Here is a 20,236-nt window from a genome sequence, read left to right as displayed (position 1 = left end):
AAAAAAAAAAAAAAAAAAAAAAAAAAAAAAAAAAAATTTTTTTTTTTTTTTTTTTTTTTTTTTTTTTTTTGAATCAACTAAAAAATAATATACATTTTTAATTTTAATTATGAAATTTTATAAATTTTTTTTTTTGGTAAAAGTTATTTTAAATTATAATTTTTTAAATTAATTTTAAATAATATATATATATATATATATATTTATAAATTGTTTTATAAGTTATAAAAAATTTTATAAAAAAAAAAATAATATTATATATTTTTTTTCAACTTTTAATTGAAGTTTGTAATATATTTGTTTTTTGTTTCACATATTTTTTTTTTAATAATTATTTTCATAGAATAGACTTTATTAATTTTTTCGCATTTTTTTTAAAATATCAGCACTTATGTTAAACAGACAATGTAATTCAAAGAAACAAAATTGTAAGAATCTCCTTATTTAATGAAAAAGATTTAAAAAAAAAGAAGAGAAAAATAAGTAAAATTATGAGTTTTCTGAATGCGAAAATTCATGTTTCAATTTTTAATAATTATGTGGATTTTTATGAGGAGAACAAGTTTGAAAGTATTGAATCAAATTCATTAAAGAAAAATAATGAATTAAATAATAAAATTGAAATGAATGTAAACAAAAATAAAGTAGAAACTAAAAAAATAAATGGAAATAATATTTACAAAAAAGGTTTCAAGGCAGAAAATATAAATAAATATAATTTCAAATGTGATAAAAAAAAGAAAAAGAATATAAATAAAAAATCTTCCATAAAAATAAATAATAGAACTAATAGAATTTCAAATTATGAGGGATGTAATGTAGAAAAAAAAGGCCAAATCACTTCAATAAAAAATGATATGGTTCCAAATAAAAAAAATAAAATAAATGAAGAACATAACATAATAGAATTTAAAAAAAAAAAAAATAATGAAAAAATAAATAACAAATTTTTAAGTCAGAGAAAAAAAAATTTAAGGAATATATTTTTGAATAGAAAAAGATGTTACAATTTAATTTTTTTAAAAAAAAGTTTCAAAGTAAAAAAAAATAAGATAATTAAAACATATAAAAACTCCATAAAAGAAAAATCAAAAAATTTAAATGTAATTAAGTCTGAACATAATTTAAATAAATTATCAGATAAATCTTATAAAATTATAGATATAAAATATAGTGATATGATAAATGAAAAAGTAGATAAAAGTAAAATAAGTAAGAATGAAATAAATAATAAAAATCATGATAAATATAAAAAATTTCAAAAAAATAACAAAAACAAAAATAGTAAAATTTATAGGGAAAATAAAAGTGAGGAAGAAAAAAATATTATTTCATTAGTAGATATGAAAAAAAAATTTGTAAATTGTAATAATTACAAAAAAAAATATAAAAATGTTAGAAATTTAAATGAAACATTAAAAAAAAAAAATATTTTAAAAAGAAAAAAAGAATTTCATAATTTTGATTTGAATAAAGATAAAAATGAAATATTTAATAAAGAGAATGAATTACTTGATAATTTAAACATTAAAAATGAAAAGAAAAAACCTGATATTCATGATAATCAAATTTTAAAAAATACTGTGCTTCTAAATAAGAAAGTAATTTTAGCTAGAAATGAAAAAACAAAAAGTAGCGATATTAAAAGAAAGAATGATTTTCATTGTGAAATGAAAAAGAAACCAAAACAAAAAAATAAAAATGAAAAAATGAAGATGAATTATACTGATAACACAAATAAAAAAGAAAGCAATACTATTGAAAAAACTAATATACAAGATAAAATAAGGAAAAATCCTTTAGATAAATATGATAAATCAGAAATAAAAAATGAAGAAAGTAAGGAAAAAGAAAAAAATCTAAATAATTATAAAATTTATAATTTGAATACTAACAATTATGTATCAGGAGAATTAACCAATAATAGAAATAATGATACATATTTTGAAAGTAAACTGGATTATATTAAAATATTAAGGCAAAATAAAAAGAAGAAATATATAATTAAAAAAAGAGAGAAAAATATAAATAAAAATAAATTGAAAAGTAATATTTACAATTACATCGATTTTACTTCAATTAATAAATTAATTAGAAGTGCACCAGATAATAAAAAATATGGTTTTCAGAATGAAACAAAAAAAAAGTGTCATAATATAACGTTAAAAAGTTTACATAAGCCAAATTATAATAATACTGAAACCAATGAAGATAATAAAAAAAAAAATGATAATAATTTAAATAAAAATAAAGATGATGTATATAAAAATAGAGATAAAATAAATGAAAATAAAGAAGATATAAATGGTAATATAGATAATATAAATAAAAATATAAGTAATACAAATAAAAATATATATGATGTAACTAAAAATATAGATGATGTTGATAAAAGTGTAGATAATTTAAATAAAAATAAAGAAAAAATAATTGAAAATAGAGAAGATATAAATGAAAACGGAGATAGCATAAATAACAATAAAGATAATATAAATAAAAATAATGTTAATATAAATGAGGAGGAAGTAAAAGAAAGTGGAGAAAATATATATAAAAATAAAGACAAACATAGCATTAATCACATAAATAATAATTTTGCAAACGTCCCTCTTGGAGATAATAACAAAATTATTAATTACAATAGCAACATAAAAAATAGCAATATTAATAATAATGATATAAATAATAAATTGGTTGATAAAATATTTAACGTATGCAATGACAATAATAGTAATAAAGTTGATTTATTTGAAAAAAATAGCTTTTCATCAAAAGAAAATAAGAATAGTAAGGAATTATATATTGCAAAAAATTTTGGTTTAAATTTAAATGAATACACCATATTAAAAGAAATAAAATCAAAACAAGATAACGAAATAATTCAGTTAAATTTAGACTCCTCTTTTTATGCATCGAAAGGAGCTGGCTTATATAACTATGGTCAAAACATATGTTTTTTTAATAGTATTATTCAAGCAATTATAAGAATCCCATATATTTGTAAAGATTTACTAAATAAGTTACATTCATTAAATTGTGAAAAGAGAAAAAAAAGAATCTTTTGTTTCTATTGCTTGTTTGAACAATTTGCTTGTAATATTATATCAAAAAGAAATGTAATAAAAAATGTTTTAATTCCATATATTAAAAAGTATATTTGTAATAGTTATAATATTGGCTATCAGGAGGATGTACACGAATATTTAAGATACTTTTTGTGCTCATTAGAAAAATCCTCCTTTTTTTCGTCTATTTATATTCAAAAAATGTTTACAGGAGTTACTAAGAACGTCACGATATGTATGAAGTGCAATAATGTGTCTCTTAAGTATGAACAGTATTACGAATTATCTTTAGATATTAGTTCTTCTAATAATCTTGAAGGTGCTTTAAAAAAATTTTTATCAAAAGAAATGCTAATGGGAGAAAATGGTTATTATTGTGAAAAATGTAAAAAAAAGAAAATGGCATCAAAACAATGTGTTATAAATAAATTACCGAGAGTTTTAACTATACAAATTAAAAGATTTTTTATGAATTCTAACTATCACATAGTAAAAAATCACAAAAATATCTCTTATCCATTATATTTAGATATGAAATATTATGTTAATAACTATGATTTATTTGAAAACAACTTCAACAATAATGTTATATCTTTATATGAAAAAATGATATTAGATAGTACATCAAAAAATAACTTAAACAAGAATGAGACGAATTTTAACAATTTTAAGGAAAATAAAAATGGAATAAAATTTGATGATTTAAATAGAAATCAAAGTGAAATAAATTTTTATAATTTAAATAAAAGCCAAACTTCTTTCAGAGACAATAACATAGATAAAAGAATAATTTCAAATAACACCAAATTAAGAGGAGGTGAAGACAATCAAAGCATTCATGTATTAAAAGAAATAGAAAATATTTTTACAGATTTAAAAAGTGAAGTTTGTAAAAAAAAAATAGAAAAAAAATTATCTGTTTCTAATTTAAGAGATATAATAATAGAGAAAAGAAAACTCATTATAAAAGAATTAAAAAAAATTAGATTCTCAAAATTTTACAAAGATGTTTCTACAAGAATATCCAAAGATATCGATACACTTTATTCCTACTTTACAAATAATTCTCAAAATAAAAATTTTAACATAAAAACTTTATTATTTAAATATAAAATAGATTATTATGAGAATCAAAAAAATGAAGAAATATTTATTAAAAATGAAAAAATAAATTGCATAAAAAGTAGTGAAAAATGCAATGAAAAAGATGAAAAAAATAAAAAAAATTCATTAAATTATGTAAATAATTATTTTTATTATGAATTAACAGGTTTAATTAAACATATAGGATCAGGAACAGAATATGGGCATTACATTGCCTTAACAAAATTAAATAATAATATTTATTTACAATGTGATGATAATGATGTTTCGTATATTAATGAAAAGGATATACTTAGCTGTGTTAAAAATGCATATGTTTTTATATATACATGTATTAATCCACGTTTTATTGATTTTTATAATAAGTATGTAGATGTTTTAGAGAAAAAAAACTTTGATATGAATTTACCTGTATTCGAAAAGAATGTTGAATTTAAAGAAAGGATAACTATGCCTAAACACAAATTTATAAGCAAATCATTATATTATTAATACTTTTTTTTTTATTTTTTTTATTTTAATTTTAAATCTTGTATATACCTTGATACTTTAAAATAAGAAGGATAAGTTGACAAATTCATAAAACATATTAAGCATATATATATATATATATATTGATGTTTTATATCTTAAAAAAAAAAAAAAAGAAAAAAAAAAGATCAAAGCACTTGTATGTACATACACACATGAAGAAAAGAAAGAAACTTTTTTTTTCATGATTTTTTGATCTGAAAACAATAGTATATATACTAATTTCATTTTTAATTAACAAATATAAATAGTAAAAAATTTATTTAAGAATTTCATTATTAGTCTCTAAGTTTTATTCTATTTATATATAATCAATTGTACAGAAAATAATAAAAAAAATTTTTTTTACTTGATATGAATAATACATCACTTATAATTAATAAAAATTATCTATTATATTATAGAATTAAAAAATATATTTATATAATATTTTATTTAATTTAAAATTAAAATTTTCTTTAATAAAATTGAGATTTTTATGTTTATTTTAATGAAATTTTCTTAAATTGTATATGTATATATATATATATATTTTTTTTTTTTTAAGAATTTTGATCATTTCATTTCATTTCTTTTATTTTTTTTTTTTTTTTTTTTTTTTTTTTTTTTTTTTTTTTTTGTATTTTATGATTTCTTTAAAAATTAAAAATTTCTATGTACAATTAATAATTATTTTTGTTTGAATATTTGTACATATTCTTATTTGTATTTATAATTTCCAACATGTATTATTTTTATTTGAAATTATGACTTGTACATATATTTAATTTCATAAGTAATTTTTTTTTAATGATATTATATATGCTTTAAAAAATACTAGTAAAATAAAAAATGATATATTTTAAGAGTATAAAAATGTAATATGGTTTTTATGAATTTTACATATAAAAAAATTAATGTTAGTGTAAATAATATATAAAAAATTGAAAAATACAATTTTATGTTTACGTTGAAACTTTTTTAATATTAATATTTTCATAACACATATATATTATTAAATTTATAAGTAATATATATGCTAACACGTAATACATAAAAAAAAAAAAAAAAAAAAAGTAAGCTTACTCTATAAATTGATTTAATTTTTTATTAACATTTTTTATTTCTTAAAATTTCTTTAATTAATGAATCTATAGTTATATTATCAAGAATACTTTGAATAACTTTATTTAATGTTGAGATATCATTAGGAATATTTTTATCATATCGAATCTTTTGAGCTATCCAACCTCCTTCAATTTCTGTTTCAGTCGAATTATCATTTTTACATATAGAATATATATTTTTTGAAACATAATAACATTCAACAATATAATGAGAAATTTTATTGTTTAAAGCTAATTGTAACAATTCTTTATACACATCTCCATATTGAGCTAAGTAGCATTTATAGGATGTTCTTACTCCATTAATTGCAATAAATAATTCAAATTTATTTGGCATATTATTTTCATCATAAACAGTTTCTATTCCAAAATCCACTGTATTTAAATTTAATGGTTTCCACTTTAATAAGTGATAAAAATTTCCTGTTACATATGAAGAATTTAAAGGTGTAAATATAATACCATCTGAGGGATGAGGTAATTTCTTCATTATTTTTGTTAACTCACATATTTTATCAATGGTATAAAAATCCTTTAAATATATCTCAAATGGATACTCATTTTCATCGTTTATAAATGAATCTGATGAGCTTATATCATCATTAATATCGCTGTCACTGTAGTTAATTTCATTGTCAATATTAATACAACTATCTCTTTTATAATCAATACAATCCGTTTCATTATAATTTGAAATTTTTTTATCAGAAGTATTTGGGCTATTTCTACTATTATCTACATTTACACTTAAACATTTACTTTCTTCAACATATTCACTACCGACATTGTATTTCCTTTTTTTTAGGCTTACATCATTACACACTGATTCTTGGGAATAGTTAAAATTTTTATTTTTTAAAATTTTCTTTTTATAAATTTTTAAAGGAGTTATAACATAATTATATACATATTTTAATCTATCTAAATAAGAAAGATTTGTTATATCTCTCCTTTGTATATATAATCCATCATAAATTAAATAAACAATTTTTTTCTCCTCAATACCTTTTCTTTCATGAAAAATAGTATCTTCCACTAATTCTCCATCTAATAATGTTAACTGCTGTTTTTTTGATAAATCTTCCTTCAATGGAATATGCATATCATTTTTAAAAATTTCATAATTTCTATCAATTAAAAATGTAGTATTAGAAGCTATAAATAAAAAATATCTCACTCCATCTGTTTTTTCACATATTATGTATTCCTTATTAAATAAATTTTTTATGTTATGATTCGTTAAAGAAACTGGGTTACTACCAGGAAATCCCTTTCTTTTCCAATTTAACATTTCATTTATTTTTGATCTAATTTTCTCTTTTAAAAACTCATTTTCTATTTTTTCACCAGGATTATATATATCGATTATCATTATTATTAATAAAAAAAAATTTTTTTTTTTTTTTTTGGAATAAAAATTTATAAATTTTTACTTTATTCTATTTTTCTTTTTTGAGTAGCAATGCATTTTATAGGTATCCATTTCCTTCTATTTTTCATTCATTAAAAATTCAAATATTTACTCTTTTTTTTTTTTTCCATTTATCACAAAATTAAATATATGATGTTTTATTTTTTTCAATCATATAGAATTTATATATTTGAACTTACGCTTTCCATTTATTAAAAATTATATAGATTTTTTTAAATTTTGTGAAACTTATATACTCAAAATTTTATTTTATTTTATTTTATTTTTTTTTTTTTTTTAAATTCAATTTTAATAGTTATTTATTTAATTTTTTTTTTTCTTTTTTAAATATATTCAAATTAAAGCATTTGATTATTTTTATTAATTCAAGATTCACGTATCACGTATATGTAATTTACTCTTTATGTCAATTTAAAATATGAAAATATTTGCACTTTCTTTTACTCCTTAAATTTTCAGCTTTTTTATCATTCTTTTAAATGAAAAGTTTTGTAGTTTTTTTTTTCATATGAATATAAATTTCCTTAATAATGCAAAACTCTTAATCTTTTATAAAAAAATTTTTCGTAATTTTTTTTTGAAATACTATAGCATCATGAAATGAAATATTAAATATATTCAAATATTTAGCAAAAGTCACTATTTTAAGTTTTTTTTTTAATATTTTTCAATATGGATGTTTTTAAAAAATTTATATATTAATTAAAATGTTTTTACATGAACATAATCTATGTTTCTTGGTATGTAATTAAAATAATTTTAAAAATAAAAACATTATATATATGTTTAAACAAATAGGTAATAATTTATACTCATAAAATTATGAGACTATTTTATGTAATATTCATTTTAGTATTCTTTTGCATGTAAAAAAATTTATCTTACTTTTTTTTATTTTTCCTTTCATTTTTGCGAATGTGTGTATTTATTGGTTTTACTTAATTACATATACACATTTAATAAAATTATGTTTTTAAAAAGAATGTATATCATTTAAAATAAATCTTAACCTTTTTTTTTTTTATTAATTTTGAAATTTTCATTTTTTAACCATTTAAATAAATAAAAAATTAAAAAGCATTTAAGAATAAATCTTAAATATATAAATATATTTAATTTGTAATTTATACAAATTATATATATTATGGGATGTAGAAAATATAAATAAAAATAAATTGGGTAATTTTAGTGTTAAAAAAAAAAAAAAAAAAAAATAAAAAATTTATATACGTGTTTATTTTTATGTGTAAAAATTTATAGTTATAATAAATTAAAAGATCATAAATAAATTTTTTTCATTTATTGAGGTATTAAATTTATAGATGGAGAAATTTATTTATATAATAATATTAGTAACAAATTATATAATTGAAATTTACGTTAATAATGAATTTTTTAGCTTTTTCTATTTTATAAATAATATATTAAAAATAAAGGAGCAAATTAATCATAAAAATTAATTTTTTCTTTAATTAAAAATTTTATTATTCATTCATTAATCTTTTATATTATTTATGTATATTTTTCTATTATAATTTTTTATTAAATACTTAATGCATAAGTTAAATACATAGTGAAGAGTCAGAAGAAGTTACTAAATTATGGAATAAATTCATTTTATTAATGTTTCTTTGCTTTTTGTTGTTTTTATTACGTAATCACCGTCATACGTATATATATATATATAAATTTATATATATATATATTTTATTCTTTTAACATATTTCATATGTATTATGATTATTAATTGTATTAAATTTTAACTTAATTTATTCATTTGATTATTTTGAAATATTTAATGTTTTTTTTTAATAAATATTTTTATATTTTTATATATATAATAATTAATATGAATTGTATCGTAAATTATTTTAATTTCTTATTCTCAAAAAATTTTTACAAATATATATTTTCCTTTATTTTATTTTATTTATTTTTTTTTAAATAAAATTTTGTAATTAACACATTTGAACTTATATAAAATATATAATTTACATAATGTATATTTTATATATATCTTTAATAATTTTTTTATTTTTTTGAAAAAATAATTTTAAAATAATACATCATTAAAAATAACCTAGACAGTATAAATTAATTTTTATGTTGGAATATTGTATAACTTAATGATATAATTTGTTTCTTTGTGTTTATTAATTTTTAACTTCTTTTTATATTTTTTTATTTTATTAATGAAACAAGTTTTTTTTTATGATAATTTGATATAATTTTATTTATATGTATTTAATATGTGATGCTCTAATTTTTTTTTTTCATTTTTTCTTCTAAATTTTTTGTATATTATAATAAATGTGAATTTTTTTTGGTATTTTTTTTTTTTATATAAAAGTATTTTTTTTTTTTTTTTTACTTTTTTTTTAAAAAAAGTTCTCAGTTACCACAACTAATAATGAATCAGTATGATCAATGGAATCGTAGAATTCGGGTTTGATTTAAATTAATAAAAAAAAAAAAAAATAATAATTATTCATAAATTATGTAAATTGAAAAATACATTTAACAAGAAAAATAATTAGAAATACATATTATGATAAGTGAAATTATAGAACTATAAAAAGATTTATATTAATATTCCTAATACATATACTTTTATATATTTAACTGAAAAAAAAGGAAAAAAAAAAATAATTCATAAAATTCTTTGTTTATACTTTGTAATGAGAAATGTATATATGCTTTTTTTTTTTTTTAGACCATATGGTATTGTAGTAGTCTTTATGTCGAATATAAAAATGCCTTAAGAAAATCAAAAAAAATGCCAGTTGATAAAAAGACAGAATATTGGGAAAAGAAACATGAAGAATTTGCTACGAAAATGTTAAATAATATTTATGAATTAAAAGGTTAAAAAAAAATTAAAAAATAAAAGTAAAAAAGATGTAAAGAATAAACATATATTGTATTATATCCATTTATACATATTAAAAAATAGTTTTAATGTTATTAAAACTTTATTTCAATAGGATGGTGGGTTAAAGTTGGTCAATTTTTAAGTACACAAGAAAATATTATGCCAGTAGCATATATAGAAAAATTTACAAAATTACAAGATATGATGCCTACATCTTCTTTTGATAAAATAGAAGCTATTTTAAAAAAAGAATTAGGTAATGTTTTTTCTTTTTTTCTTATTTTTTAATTAGAAGTTATATACTATATTATAATTTACTTTAATGCTTTTTCTTTAAATTAGGAAATATATATGATTTATTTGAATATATTGATGAACAACCATTAGCAAGTGCATCTATAGGGCAAGTTCATAGAGCTAAATTAAAAAAAAATGAAAAAAATTTAAGTCTTATTGAAAATGATGATAAAAATAAATATAACGTTATAATAAAAATACAACACGAAGGAATAGATCAATTTTTATCTTCAGATATAAATACTCTAAAAAAAGTTTCATGGGCATTTGGATTAATTGATAAAAATTTTTATTTTAGTGATTTTATAGATGAGTGGCAAGATTCCGCTTCTCGTGAATTAAATTACAGATATGAGTTATACCACCAAATATTAGCTTATAATAGTTATAAAAAGTCAGGAATACATATAAAAATACCTAAAATATATTGTGCTCTTACAACTACTAAAGTATTGGTAATGGAATATATAAATGGATTTAAAATTACTGATTACGATTTAATTAAAAAATACAATGTAGACACATATAAATTAGCTTATAAAATAATTGATTATTTTGCTTATCAAATTCACAATGATGGTTTTTTTCATGGAGATCCTCATCCAGGAAATATATTAGTCATGATGAAAAGAAATAATAATAAAAAAAAAAAAAAAAAAAAATTTGAAAATTTTAAAATTAAAAAGAAGATTAATTCTAATATCCTATCATATAATATTCCTAATTTAACTATGGATAATTTTATAGAATCAGGAAATTTTAATTCAAAAAGAAAAAGTTCAAATAAGTTAATGGATTCATTATCTAAATCATTTAGTTATGCTGACTATTCTTTTAATGATAACCTTGATTTTTATCGAAAAAAAAAAATATATGGTTCTAACTTAAGTGAAAACATGAGTGATGATCTAAATGCAATAAGAAAAAGCATTTCAAAATCAGAGGAATATATTTCATATAGAGATTCAAGAAGAAAACTATCAAAGGAAATAAAATTAGACAAAGATAATTATAATAAATTAAGTAATGATAAAAATATGATTACTCGAAAAAGGAGTATGTTTTTGGTAAATAATAATGATAATGAATGTATTGAAAAAAAAGTGGCACACAAAAGAAAAAACCAATATTCTTTTGTACCTGTTATAATTGATTGGGGATTAATAAAGCAGCTAGACAGTGTTATGAAAGTAGCATTTTGTAAATTAATTTATAATATTAGTTGTATGAATGTTTTAAATATTATAGAAGCCTTTGAAGATATGGGTTTTTGCTTTAAAGAAGATTTTACATATGATCCAGAAATATATATTGAAAATTTAAAAAGATTTTTTTTAAAGAAATTAGAAGAATCAAGTAATAAGGTAAATGATAATCAAAAAGAATATGATAATTATAATGAAGAAATAAATAAAAATAAGAATATGGAGATGTTAATTAATATAGAAAAAAAAGATGTATTAGAACAAAATCCTGTTAGTGATGTACCTAAGGATATTATATTTTTTATTAGAGTAGCTTCATTATTGCATGGTTTATGTAGTCAGTTAGATGTAAAAATAAATTATTTAAGCATTTTTTCTAGAAGAGCAAAAGAAGCATTAGAGAAAATTTATAGACCAATGAATAATTCTATATATACAATCCCAATTGATAAAACTCCTAATACTTTCTTGGAGAAAAGAATTCATAATTTCATTAAAAACCTCTTTGATAAAAATAAAATATTAGGATGTCAAATAGCCATTATACATAAAAAAAAATTAGTTGTTAACACGTGTGTTGGAGTAACCAGTACTACGGATAAAAGACCAATCACAAAACATTCACTATTTAATGGATATTCTTTGAATAAAGCTATTCTAACGATTGCTTTAATACATTTAATTTCTAATTCTATAAATGAACACAATTCATCAGAAAATGTTTTCTTAAGTTTTAATAAAAATAAAAAAGATAATAACGAAGTAAAAAGAAGAAAAAAAAATAGCATAAATGAAGAAATAGATGAAAAAGAAAACAAGTTTATTAGTGAAAAGCTTAGTGATATTAACAAAATTGAATATGATTATTTCTCTCAAAAAAAAAAAGAAAATACTTATTTTGAAGATATAACTTCAGAACAAAAAAAAGGTACAGCTTTTAATAGAGTTAGAAGTGATAGCTATAATAATAATAATAATAATAATAATAATAATAATAATAATAATAATAATAATAATAATAATAATAATAATAATAGAAATGATACATATGATGACAATAAGAAGAAAGATTTTAATGTTTCCAATGATAGTTATAATAAAAATAGTACAACTTATAGCAATACCTTAAATAAAACCATACTAAAAGATATAGAATCAAAGCAAATAAAGAATTTTAAAAATACAATAAATGACTATATATGTAACTATTGGGATGGTTTTATTTGCAATAATAAAAAAAATATAAGAATAAAAGATGTTTTAACTCTTAAATGTTTTATTAGAAAACCTTTCCATGATAAAATAACTTTGAGCAAATTTATCGATTACGATAAAATGATTAATATGATAGAAAATTCAAAAAATTATAAATTAAAGAATAAATCATCAGAATATGGAGAATATTTATATTTGATTGATTCATATATTATAGCTGAATTAATTCGTAACATTTCAGGTTTAAAATATTATGAATATATTTTTAAATACATCATAAAACCATTACACTTAACTGAAGAAATGTTTATTCCTATTCCTACCTATTTATTAAAAAGAAATGAAGAAGAATTAAAAAGAAAGAATCAATTAATTAGTGAAAAAGGAAAAAAAAATATGAAAGACAAAAAATTTAATTTACAAAAGGAATACACAACTAATATTAATAAAAGTAATGAATTACCATCTCATACTTTTTCACGTGGAAATGAAAATAAAATATCAAGTAGAATTCCTGATATTTTTAATGATTTGAATCAAGAAAAAAATATGAATATTTATTATAATAATCATATCAGGTATGAATGTAATATTGGAAAAAATGATTACACTAATAAAAAAAATAAAAATATTCACAGAAAAACTATAAAAAGAAGAAATATAAGTTTAGATGTATATTATTCTATGAAGACGAAAAAGGATGATGATACTAAAAATTTTCAAAATTCAAATAATATAATAAAAAATATAAATTTTTTTAGTGCATTACCAGATTCTAATAAGGAGTATTCATATAATAATAATATAGAAAAGGAAAAGCATATAAGAAAATATTCTCAGAATGATAATAGAGAATTATGTAAAGAAAATAACAGTTTATCTAACAAAAAAAAAAGTGAAATGAATATCTTAATTAATAATGAATGTCTTAAAAAAGTATCTGAAAAAGGATTTATTTCTAACAACATTTTAGAAAGTAATTTAAAAAATAGAAATCCTGTAAGTTTGAAAAATAAGTTTTTAAATCATGTAGATAACTTAAAAGTAAAAACAAGAAAAATAAATGATTCACTAAAAAATATATATGAAAACAATGAAAATGTTTTTTTAAAAAAAATTTTTTCTTCACAAAAAAAAAGCGAAATTAAAAACATTGATAATTCTACAATTAATACAAATTATAATAAAAGCAGTTATAATTATAATAATGAAATTATTAATAAAGAAAATAGTATAAAAGAAATAGAAGAAGATAATAGTGATAGATGTGGTACAAAAAAAATATTTTCTAACTTTGGAGAGGCAAAAAAAAATGAAAATTTATTATTAAGTAGTAATGAGTTAAATATTATAAGAGGATCAAAAAGGAGAACCCAAAGCTGTACAAATTGTAAAATGATAAAATATAATAAAAATAGGAATATTAAAATTAAAAAACTTACTAACTCAAATGGTGTTGTATTTAGATATCAAAATGATACTAATAAATTCGTTGACTATAATGTAGATTTTTTTCCTTGTACCTTTTTAAATAATTTTTCCGATAATTTCAAAGATGATGAAATTGACTCAAGAAATCTCTTTTATAATTTAGAAGAAGGAAGAAAATTTTATAAATTTACTTTTGATGATAATATAAAAACATTATTTGAAAACATAGATACAAAAACTAGCGGAGATGAATCAGCAAACAGTATATTAAAGGAGAAATATAATGAGTGTCAGAAAAAAAATAACAAGTATAGAAAAATATTTAAATATATTAAGGTATTAAGAAGTATTTTAAAAGAAAAAGAAAAAAAAATAAAAAAAAAAAGTTTCCCATTTTTAAAAAAAAATGAGGAAAATGGTAATTTTATTAAAGAAATGGAAGAATTAAAAAAAGATGAAGAACTTATGAAAAAATTAATTGAATATAAATATTTGATATTACAAAGACAAAATAATAACATAACGAAAAAAAAAAACAAACAAAATATTTATATTAATGAATGTTCGGACGATATTGAAATGTTCAGTGATTCTACTAGCGATAGTTCTGAATCAACTGCATCTTTAAATAAAATAAAAAGTGAAAATATGAGAAGAAAAATAAATGAAAAAAAAAAACAATTAGAAATATATTTAATTATGAACAATTTATATAAAAAAAATAAAAAAGGGTTAATATCAAAAGAACATCATACTATTAATAAGAAAACAGATGTATATTGGAGACTAGCATATGCTAGGAGAAATATTGATATATTAGATAATATGTCTAGAACTGATGTGAATAAAAAATTAGAAATATTTAAGCAAAATATAAAAAATAAAAAAGTTGGTAGTGATTCAGAAAATGAAGAAAATAATGTAGTATATGAACAAGAAAAAATAATAAATGATTTAAAAAAATTAGATACAAAACTTAAAATGTATTTGGATAATTATAATGTGAAACATTATAACAAATATATATCTTTATTTCAATTAATGCAAACAAAACCATATATATTAGATCCTTTAATTTATGATTCAAAAAAAATACTTGACAAATTTATACCTTTTAATGGAAGATTTACAGCTAAAGCATTGTGTAAATTATTTGCTTTTGCTAATAATCAATTTTTCTTTCCTTCATATATTCTTAATAAAATAAGAAAAATATATACACTTGATAAAAGTATTGAGTCTTATATATTAACAGGTGGGATGAGTAGAAAATGGGGAATGGGTTTTCAAATTTTTGAATGTGAATACAATGATGAGATAAACGAAGATTTTTATTTATATAAAAAAGGAGAAAAAAAGGAAAATAAAAATGGAAATAAGAATAAAGATGTTTCTAATCGTAAAACAATTGTTGGATATGGCCAATCTGACTTTTCTGGCTGTTTAGCTGTATCTTTTCCCGAAATTGATTTTTCTCTTACAATTCTTTTATCAGATATTTTTAAAGGATCAGAAGTAATTAATAAAATTAAAAAAAAAAATATATATATATTTTTTTTAACTCATTTAAAACTTTAAAGCTATTATAATATTCTATATTGCATATATTTTTTATTAAAACTAATATTAAAGATTTATGTATATTTTTAATATTATATTTAGCAAAAATTTATATAAATATTTAAAAAAAAAATTTTTATTTCTTTACATTTTAGGTTTCACATTTAATACTAGATTATGTATTAAAAGTATATGGTATAAAACCTAAGTGGAAGTTACCTATAGAAGTATCAGAACTTATTAAAATCTTATAATATTATTTAAAAAAAAGAAAAAAGTAAATATATGGAAGTTAAAGAAGAAAAATATAGAAAATAAAAAACTTAAACCTTTATGTAGAGACAATTTTTTATATGTCATTTTTTAGTTACGTTTTTTTATTAAATGAGTATATTTATAAAATTTTGTGAATGTTTTTAATTTGTCAACTGTTAAAATTTTGTTGTCAAATATTATGTTGTGAATATTTTTTGTATTTTTTGGAACACTTGTATTTTTTTAATCATTAATTAAAAATTTATCATTGTTCTACTTCACATACGTGTATTATTAAATTTAAACCTCTTTATAAATATATATATATATATGTATAATTAAGAAAAATATATATTGAATTATCTAAATAACAAAAAAAAAAAAAAGTTGCAATAAAAATAAATAAACGAATTCGAGCAATACAAATAGAAAATTAAAGGAGAATAGATAAATTATAGATGTAATAAAATATAATATTAATATACAATCAAATATTATTAGGATAAAGTTTAGATAAATCTTTCCAAATATATAAAAACAAAAATTAAATTTTCCATATGGTTGAAATTTAGACAACTTGAGAATTATTGGTAGTAGAAATATGTTGAAACACCACTAAGACATATTTATAAAAAAATTAATAATTTCTTAGCGTTAATTTGATTGTAGGATTTTTCAAAAAAGCAACCTATAAAAAATACCTTCTATTTTTAAGTGAAGAGAGCCAAAGTTTTGAATAAAAAAAATTATAAATTTAAAATTAAGTATTAAATAATTTTAACATAGTATTTATTTTTTATATGTTTTTTAAATTACAATATATTTATTTAAATTATATATTAATATTTATTTTTTATCCTTAAAAATAAAGGAATAAAAATACTCCTTTTGGTAAATTTATAATTGCAAAAATATATATAATTCTTTAATACTATTTTTTCATTTTCTAATTTTTTATATCATTTTTTATTAATTTAAAATCTTTTTATAATAAAAACGTAAATAATGCATATTGATAATTTTAAATATAAAAAATTATATATATTTCTGAAACATAAATAAATAAATATATATAATATATTATTTGGTATTCCATTAAGTTTTAAATATGCAAGCGTCTATTTATAAAAAAAAAAAAAAAAAAAAAAAAAAAAAATACATAGAATATATATTTTTTTATATATATGTATATGTATTATATGATAAAATAATACATAAAAAAAAAAAAAAAAAATAAATAATACTATAAAATAAGAATATTACATAAAGAAATTTTTGTATGTTCATAAAAGATATATTTAAACTATGTAAACAATTTTGAAAAATTATATATATATATATATATATATATATATATATGCAAAAAACAAGTTCTTATAACAAATATGAATTAAAAAAAAGGTAGAGATGAAATATATTAAAACATAAATTAAAATAATATGCAGATTAATAATTTTATATATTACAATTATAATACTAGGCTCCTAAATTATAATATTATTAGTTAGTTGTTTTTTTTTTTTCAACTGGCTTTAAAATCTAAAAAAGGAAAAAATACATATATGTTTATATAAAAATTTTTTCTTATAAAAATAAAAATTTATTTTAAAAAATGGAAATTCATTTTAATATATATATATATATATATATAAATGTAATATACAAAAAAAAAATTTTATTTAAATGTTTCTTACTTGAAATGAACACATTAACGTTTCATCTACACTCATCATAGCACCTGCATTATCAAATTCACCGCAATAATTAGGAGCAGAAAATAAAGTAACCAATTGTCTTTTTGCAAAAAATTCATAACCATCTTCTACTACCTATTCAATTAAAAAATATATATATTTTAAAAATAATATCAATAATTCACATATATAATGTTTATATTAAAAATAAAATAAAAAGTAATTATCTTTTACATTATAAATATGGAAAATATTATTTAAAAATAAATGTACATAAATAGCTTTTTTTTTTTTTTTTTTTTTTTTTTTTTTTTTTTACCTGATGTGCTCTGCATATTAAATCTAATTCGTGTTTTCTTAAAAAATTATGAACAACGTCTTGACCAAAAGTAAATGAAACTCCTCTGTCATTTTCTCCCCAACCATTAATTTCTTTTTCTGGATCAGACCATAATAAATCACATAATAAACCTATCAAAAAAAGTTAAATATATATATATAGACATATATGAATAAATATGGAAAAATAAAATTACAATAATAGTAATATATATTTCATTTAAATATAAAGTATAAATATATATAAATAATAAGATTGTGAATTTCATTTCAGTTCAAGATGTACAAAAATATGTATAATATTGTATATCATAAAAATAAAGCTTTCTTTTTATTTTTTTAAATGGGTATTTCAATAAAAATAAATATATATAATCTTATTTTATATTTTTGTTTAATTTTTATAAATACAATTTTAATTTGTATAAAGATAAAAATTTTTATATAATAAAAGAAGATTAATATTTATGCATATAGAAAAATTATATTTTAAAGAATTTACCATTATCTGGTACATCTGTTGGCCTAGTTATTTTTCTTATCTGTTCCATATTATTTAATTCTGGAGATAATCCCCCATGCATACAAAAAATTTTTTCGTCAATAATTGCTGCAACAGGTAAGCAATTAAAGCAATCAATAAACGTTTTCCATAATTTCACGCTATATCTTCTTTTACATTCATCATAAAAACCATATATTCTATTAATTGATGCACATTCATGATTTCCTCTTAATAAAAAAAAATTTTCCGGATATTTTATTTTATAAGCTAAAAGTAAACAAATAGTTTCTAAACTCTGTTTCCCCCTATCAACATAATCTCCTAAATAAATAAAAATATAAAAAAAAAAAAAAATTTTGCATACATATAAAAAAATGTATAGTTTTTTTTTTTTTCTAATCTATATATAGTATGCATATATTTTTGAAAAAAATATTATATGCATAATATATAATTTCATATTATAAATAATCTATAAGATGATTAATAATCAATTTTTTATATAATATCTATATATATTACATCTATATGTATATATATAATTATTATTTATAACTTATAATTATATTACTAAAAATTAATAAATTGCACACATATATATATATATATATATAGTAAAATTTTATTATTAGAAAATATACTGAAAATTTTCTTTTAATATTATAAATAAAAATAACCTAAAAATAAGTAATTAGCATCCGGAGGAAAACCACCATATTCAAATAATCTTAATAAATCATAAAATTGACCATGAATGTCTCCACATATTTTTATTGGTGCTTCTAATTCAAGCAATATTGGTTGATTTAAAAAAATTTCTCTACTAGATAAGCATAATATCTTTATTTCATTTTCAGTTAAGTTAACATTTTTTCCTGGTCTTGTTCCTCTAACTTCTATTAGCTTTGATATTACATTATCTATATCTATTTCTAATGCCATAATAAATATTTACTTAAGCAAAATTGTTTTTATCCTTCAAATGATATAATAATAATTCTTCTAACAATTTTTTTATTAATCATGAAGAATATGCTTTTTTTATAATGTTAAAATATTCGATAAATTGGAAGCAAAAAAAATAAGCATTTCTTTATGAAAAAAAAAATATATATATATTTATTTTTTTATTATATATATGACATTATTTCATAAATATTTCATATTTTGATTAATTAAATAGTTTTCCTTGAAATTAATTTGTGTCTTTTAAAAATAAAAAAATATATTATAAATTTTTTTAAATTTATTACATGAGAAGGATCATTTAACTTCTTAAACAAATATATCCAGGAGTTTTATTATTTTTTTAAAAAAATTATTTTTTTGTATATTCTGAAGAAAAAAAAAAAAACTATATTTTACTAATAGTTTTATAACTATAATTCTTCTTCCTTCTCATATTAATTCCAATCTATTTGAAAGCATACTTTCTCTTTTTATATATTTTAATAAATATATGCATATTTTTTTTACTGCTTTTTCTTCTATTTTTTATACTTTTATCTTCTGTTTTTGTTTTTTATTTTTTTGTTTTACTTATTTTACTTATTATGTTTCTTATTAAGTTTGTGTTTCTTTTTTTTTTTTTTTTTCTTTTTTTTTTACTTTTCCTTTTAAATTTT

The 20,236-nt window shown here is 17.7% G+C and overlaps 4 protein-coding genes across 4 annotated transcripts; 2 read left to right on the top strand and 2 right to left on the bottom strand.

Annotated features, from left to right (window-relative positions):
- Positions 1 to 491: 491 nt before the first annotated feature.
- On the top strand, positions 492 to 4,661 carry PGAL8A_00286300 (ubiquitin carboxyl-terminal hydrolase, putative; the record flags this gene model as incomplete). The annotated part of the gene is made up of 1 exon (XM_028671863.1): positions 492 to 4,661. One exon carries the CDS (start codon positions 492 to 494, stop codon positions 4,659 to 4,661), a length of 4,170 nt encoding a protein of 1,389 aa, XP_028528474.1.
- A 1,128-nt stretch (positions 4,662 to 5,789) lies between these two features.
- On the bottom strand, positions 5,790 to 7,178 carry PGAL8A_00286200 (RNA guanylyltransferase, putative; the record flags this gene model as incomplete). Its single annotated transcript, XM_028671862.1, has 1 exon — positions 5,790 to 7,178. One exon carries the CDS (start codon positions 7,176 to 7,178, stop codon positions 5,790 to 5,792), a length of 1,389 nt encoding a protein of 462 aa, XP_028528473.1.
- Positions 7,179 to 9,648: 2,470 nt separating this feature from the next.
- PGAL8A_00286100 (atypical protein kinase, ABC-1 family, putative) lies at positions 9,649 to 16,072 on the top strand (the record flags this gene model as incomplete). Its single annotated transcript, XM_028671861.1, has 5 exons — positions 9,649 to 9,684; positions 9,952 to 10,102; positions 10,223 to 10,366; positions 10,453 to 15,773; positions 15,974 to 16,072. 5 exons carry the CDS (start codon positions 9,649 to 9,651, stop codon positions 16,070 to 16,072), a joined length of 5,751 nt encoding a protein of 1,916 aa, XP_028528472.1.
- Positions 16,073 to 17,573: 1,501 nt separating this feature from the next.
- On the bottom strand, positions 17,574 to 19,553 carry PGAL8A_00286000 (serine/threonine protein phosphatase PP1, putative; the record flags this gene model as incomplete). The annotated part of the gene is made up of 5 exons (XM_028671860.1): positions 17,574 to 17,612; positions 17,768 to 17,902; positions 18,087 to 18,238; positions 18,609 to 18,932; positions 19,289 to 19,553. 5 exons carry the CDS (start codon positions 19,551 to 19,553, stop codon positions 17,574 to 17,576), a joined length of 915 nt encoding a protein of 304 aa, XP_028528471.1.
- Between the last annotated feature and the right edge of the window lie 683 nt (positions 19,554 to 20,236).

The sequence above is a fragment of the Plasmodium gallinaceum genome, assembly GCF_900005855.1.
Source record: "Plasmodium gallinaceum strain 8A genome assembly, contig: PGAL8A_v1_87, whole genome shotgun sequence".
Lineage (NCBI taxonomy): Eukaryota > Apicomplexa > Aconoidasida > Haemosporida > Plasmodiidae > Plasmodium > Plasmodium gallinaceum.
This window is presented reverse-complemented; position numbering and strand designations above follow the sequence as displayed.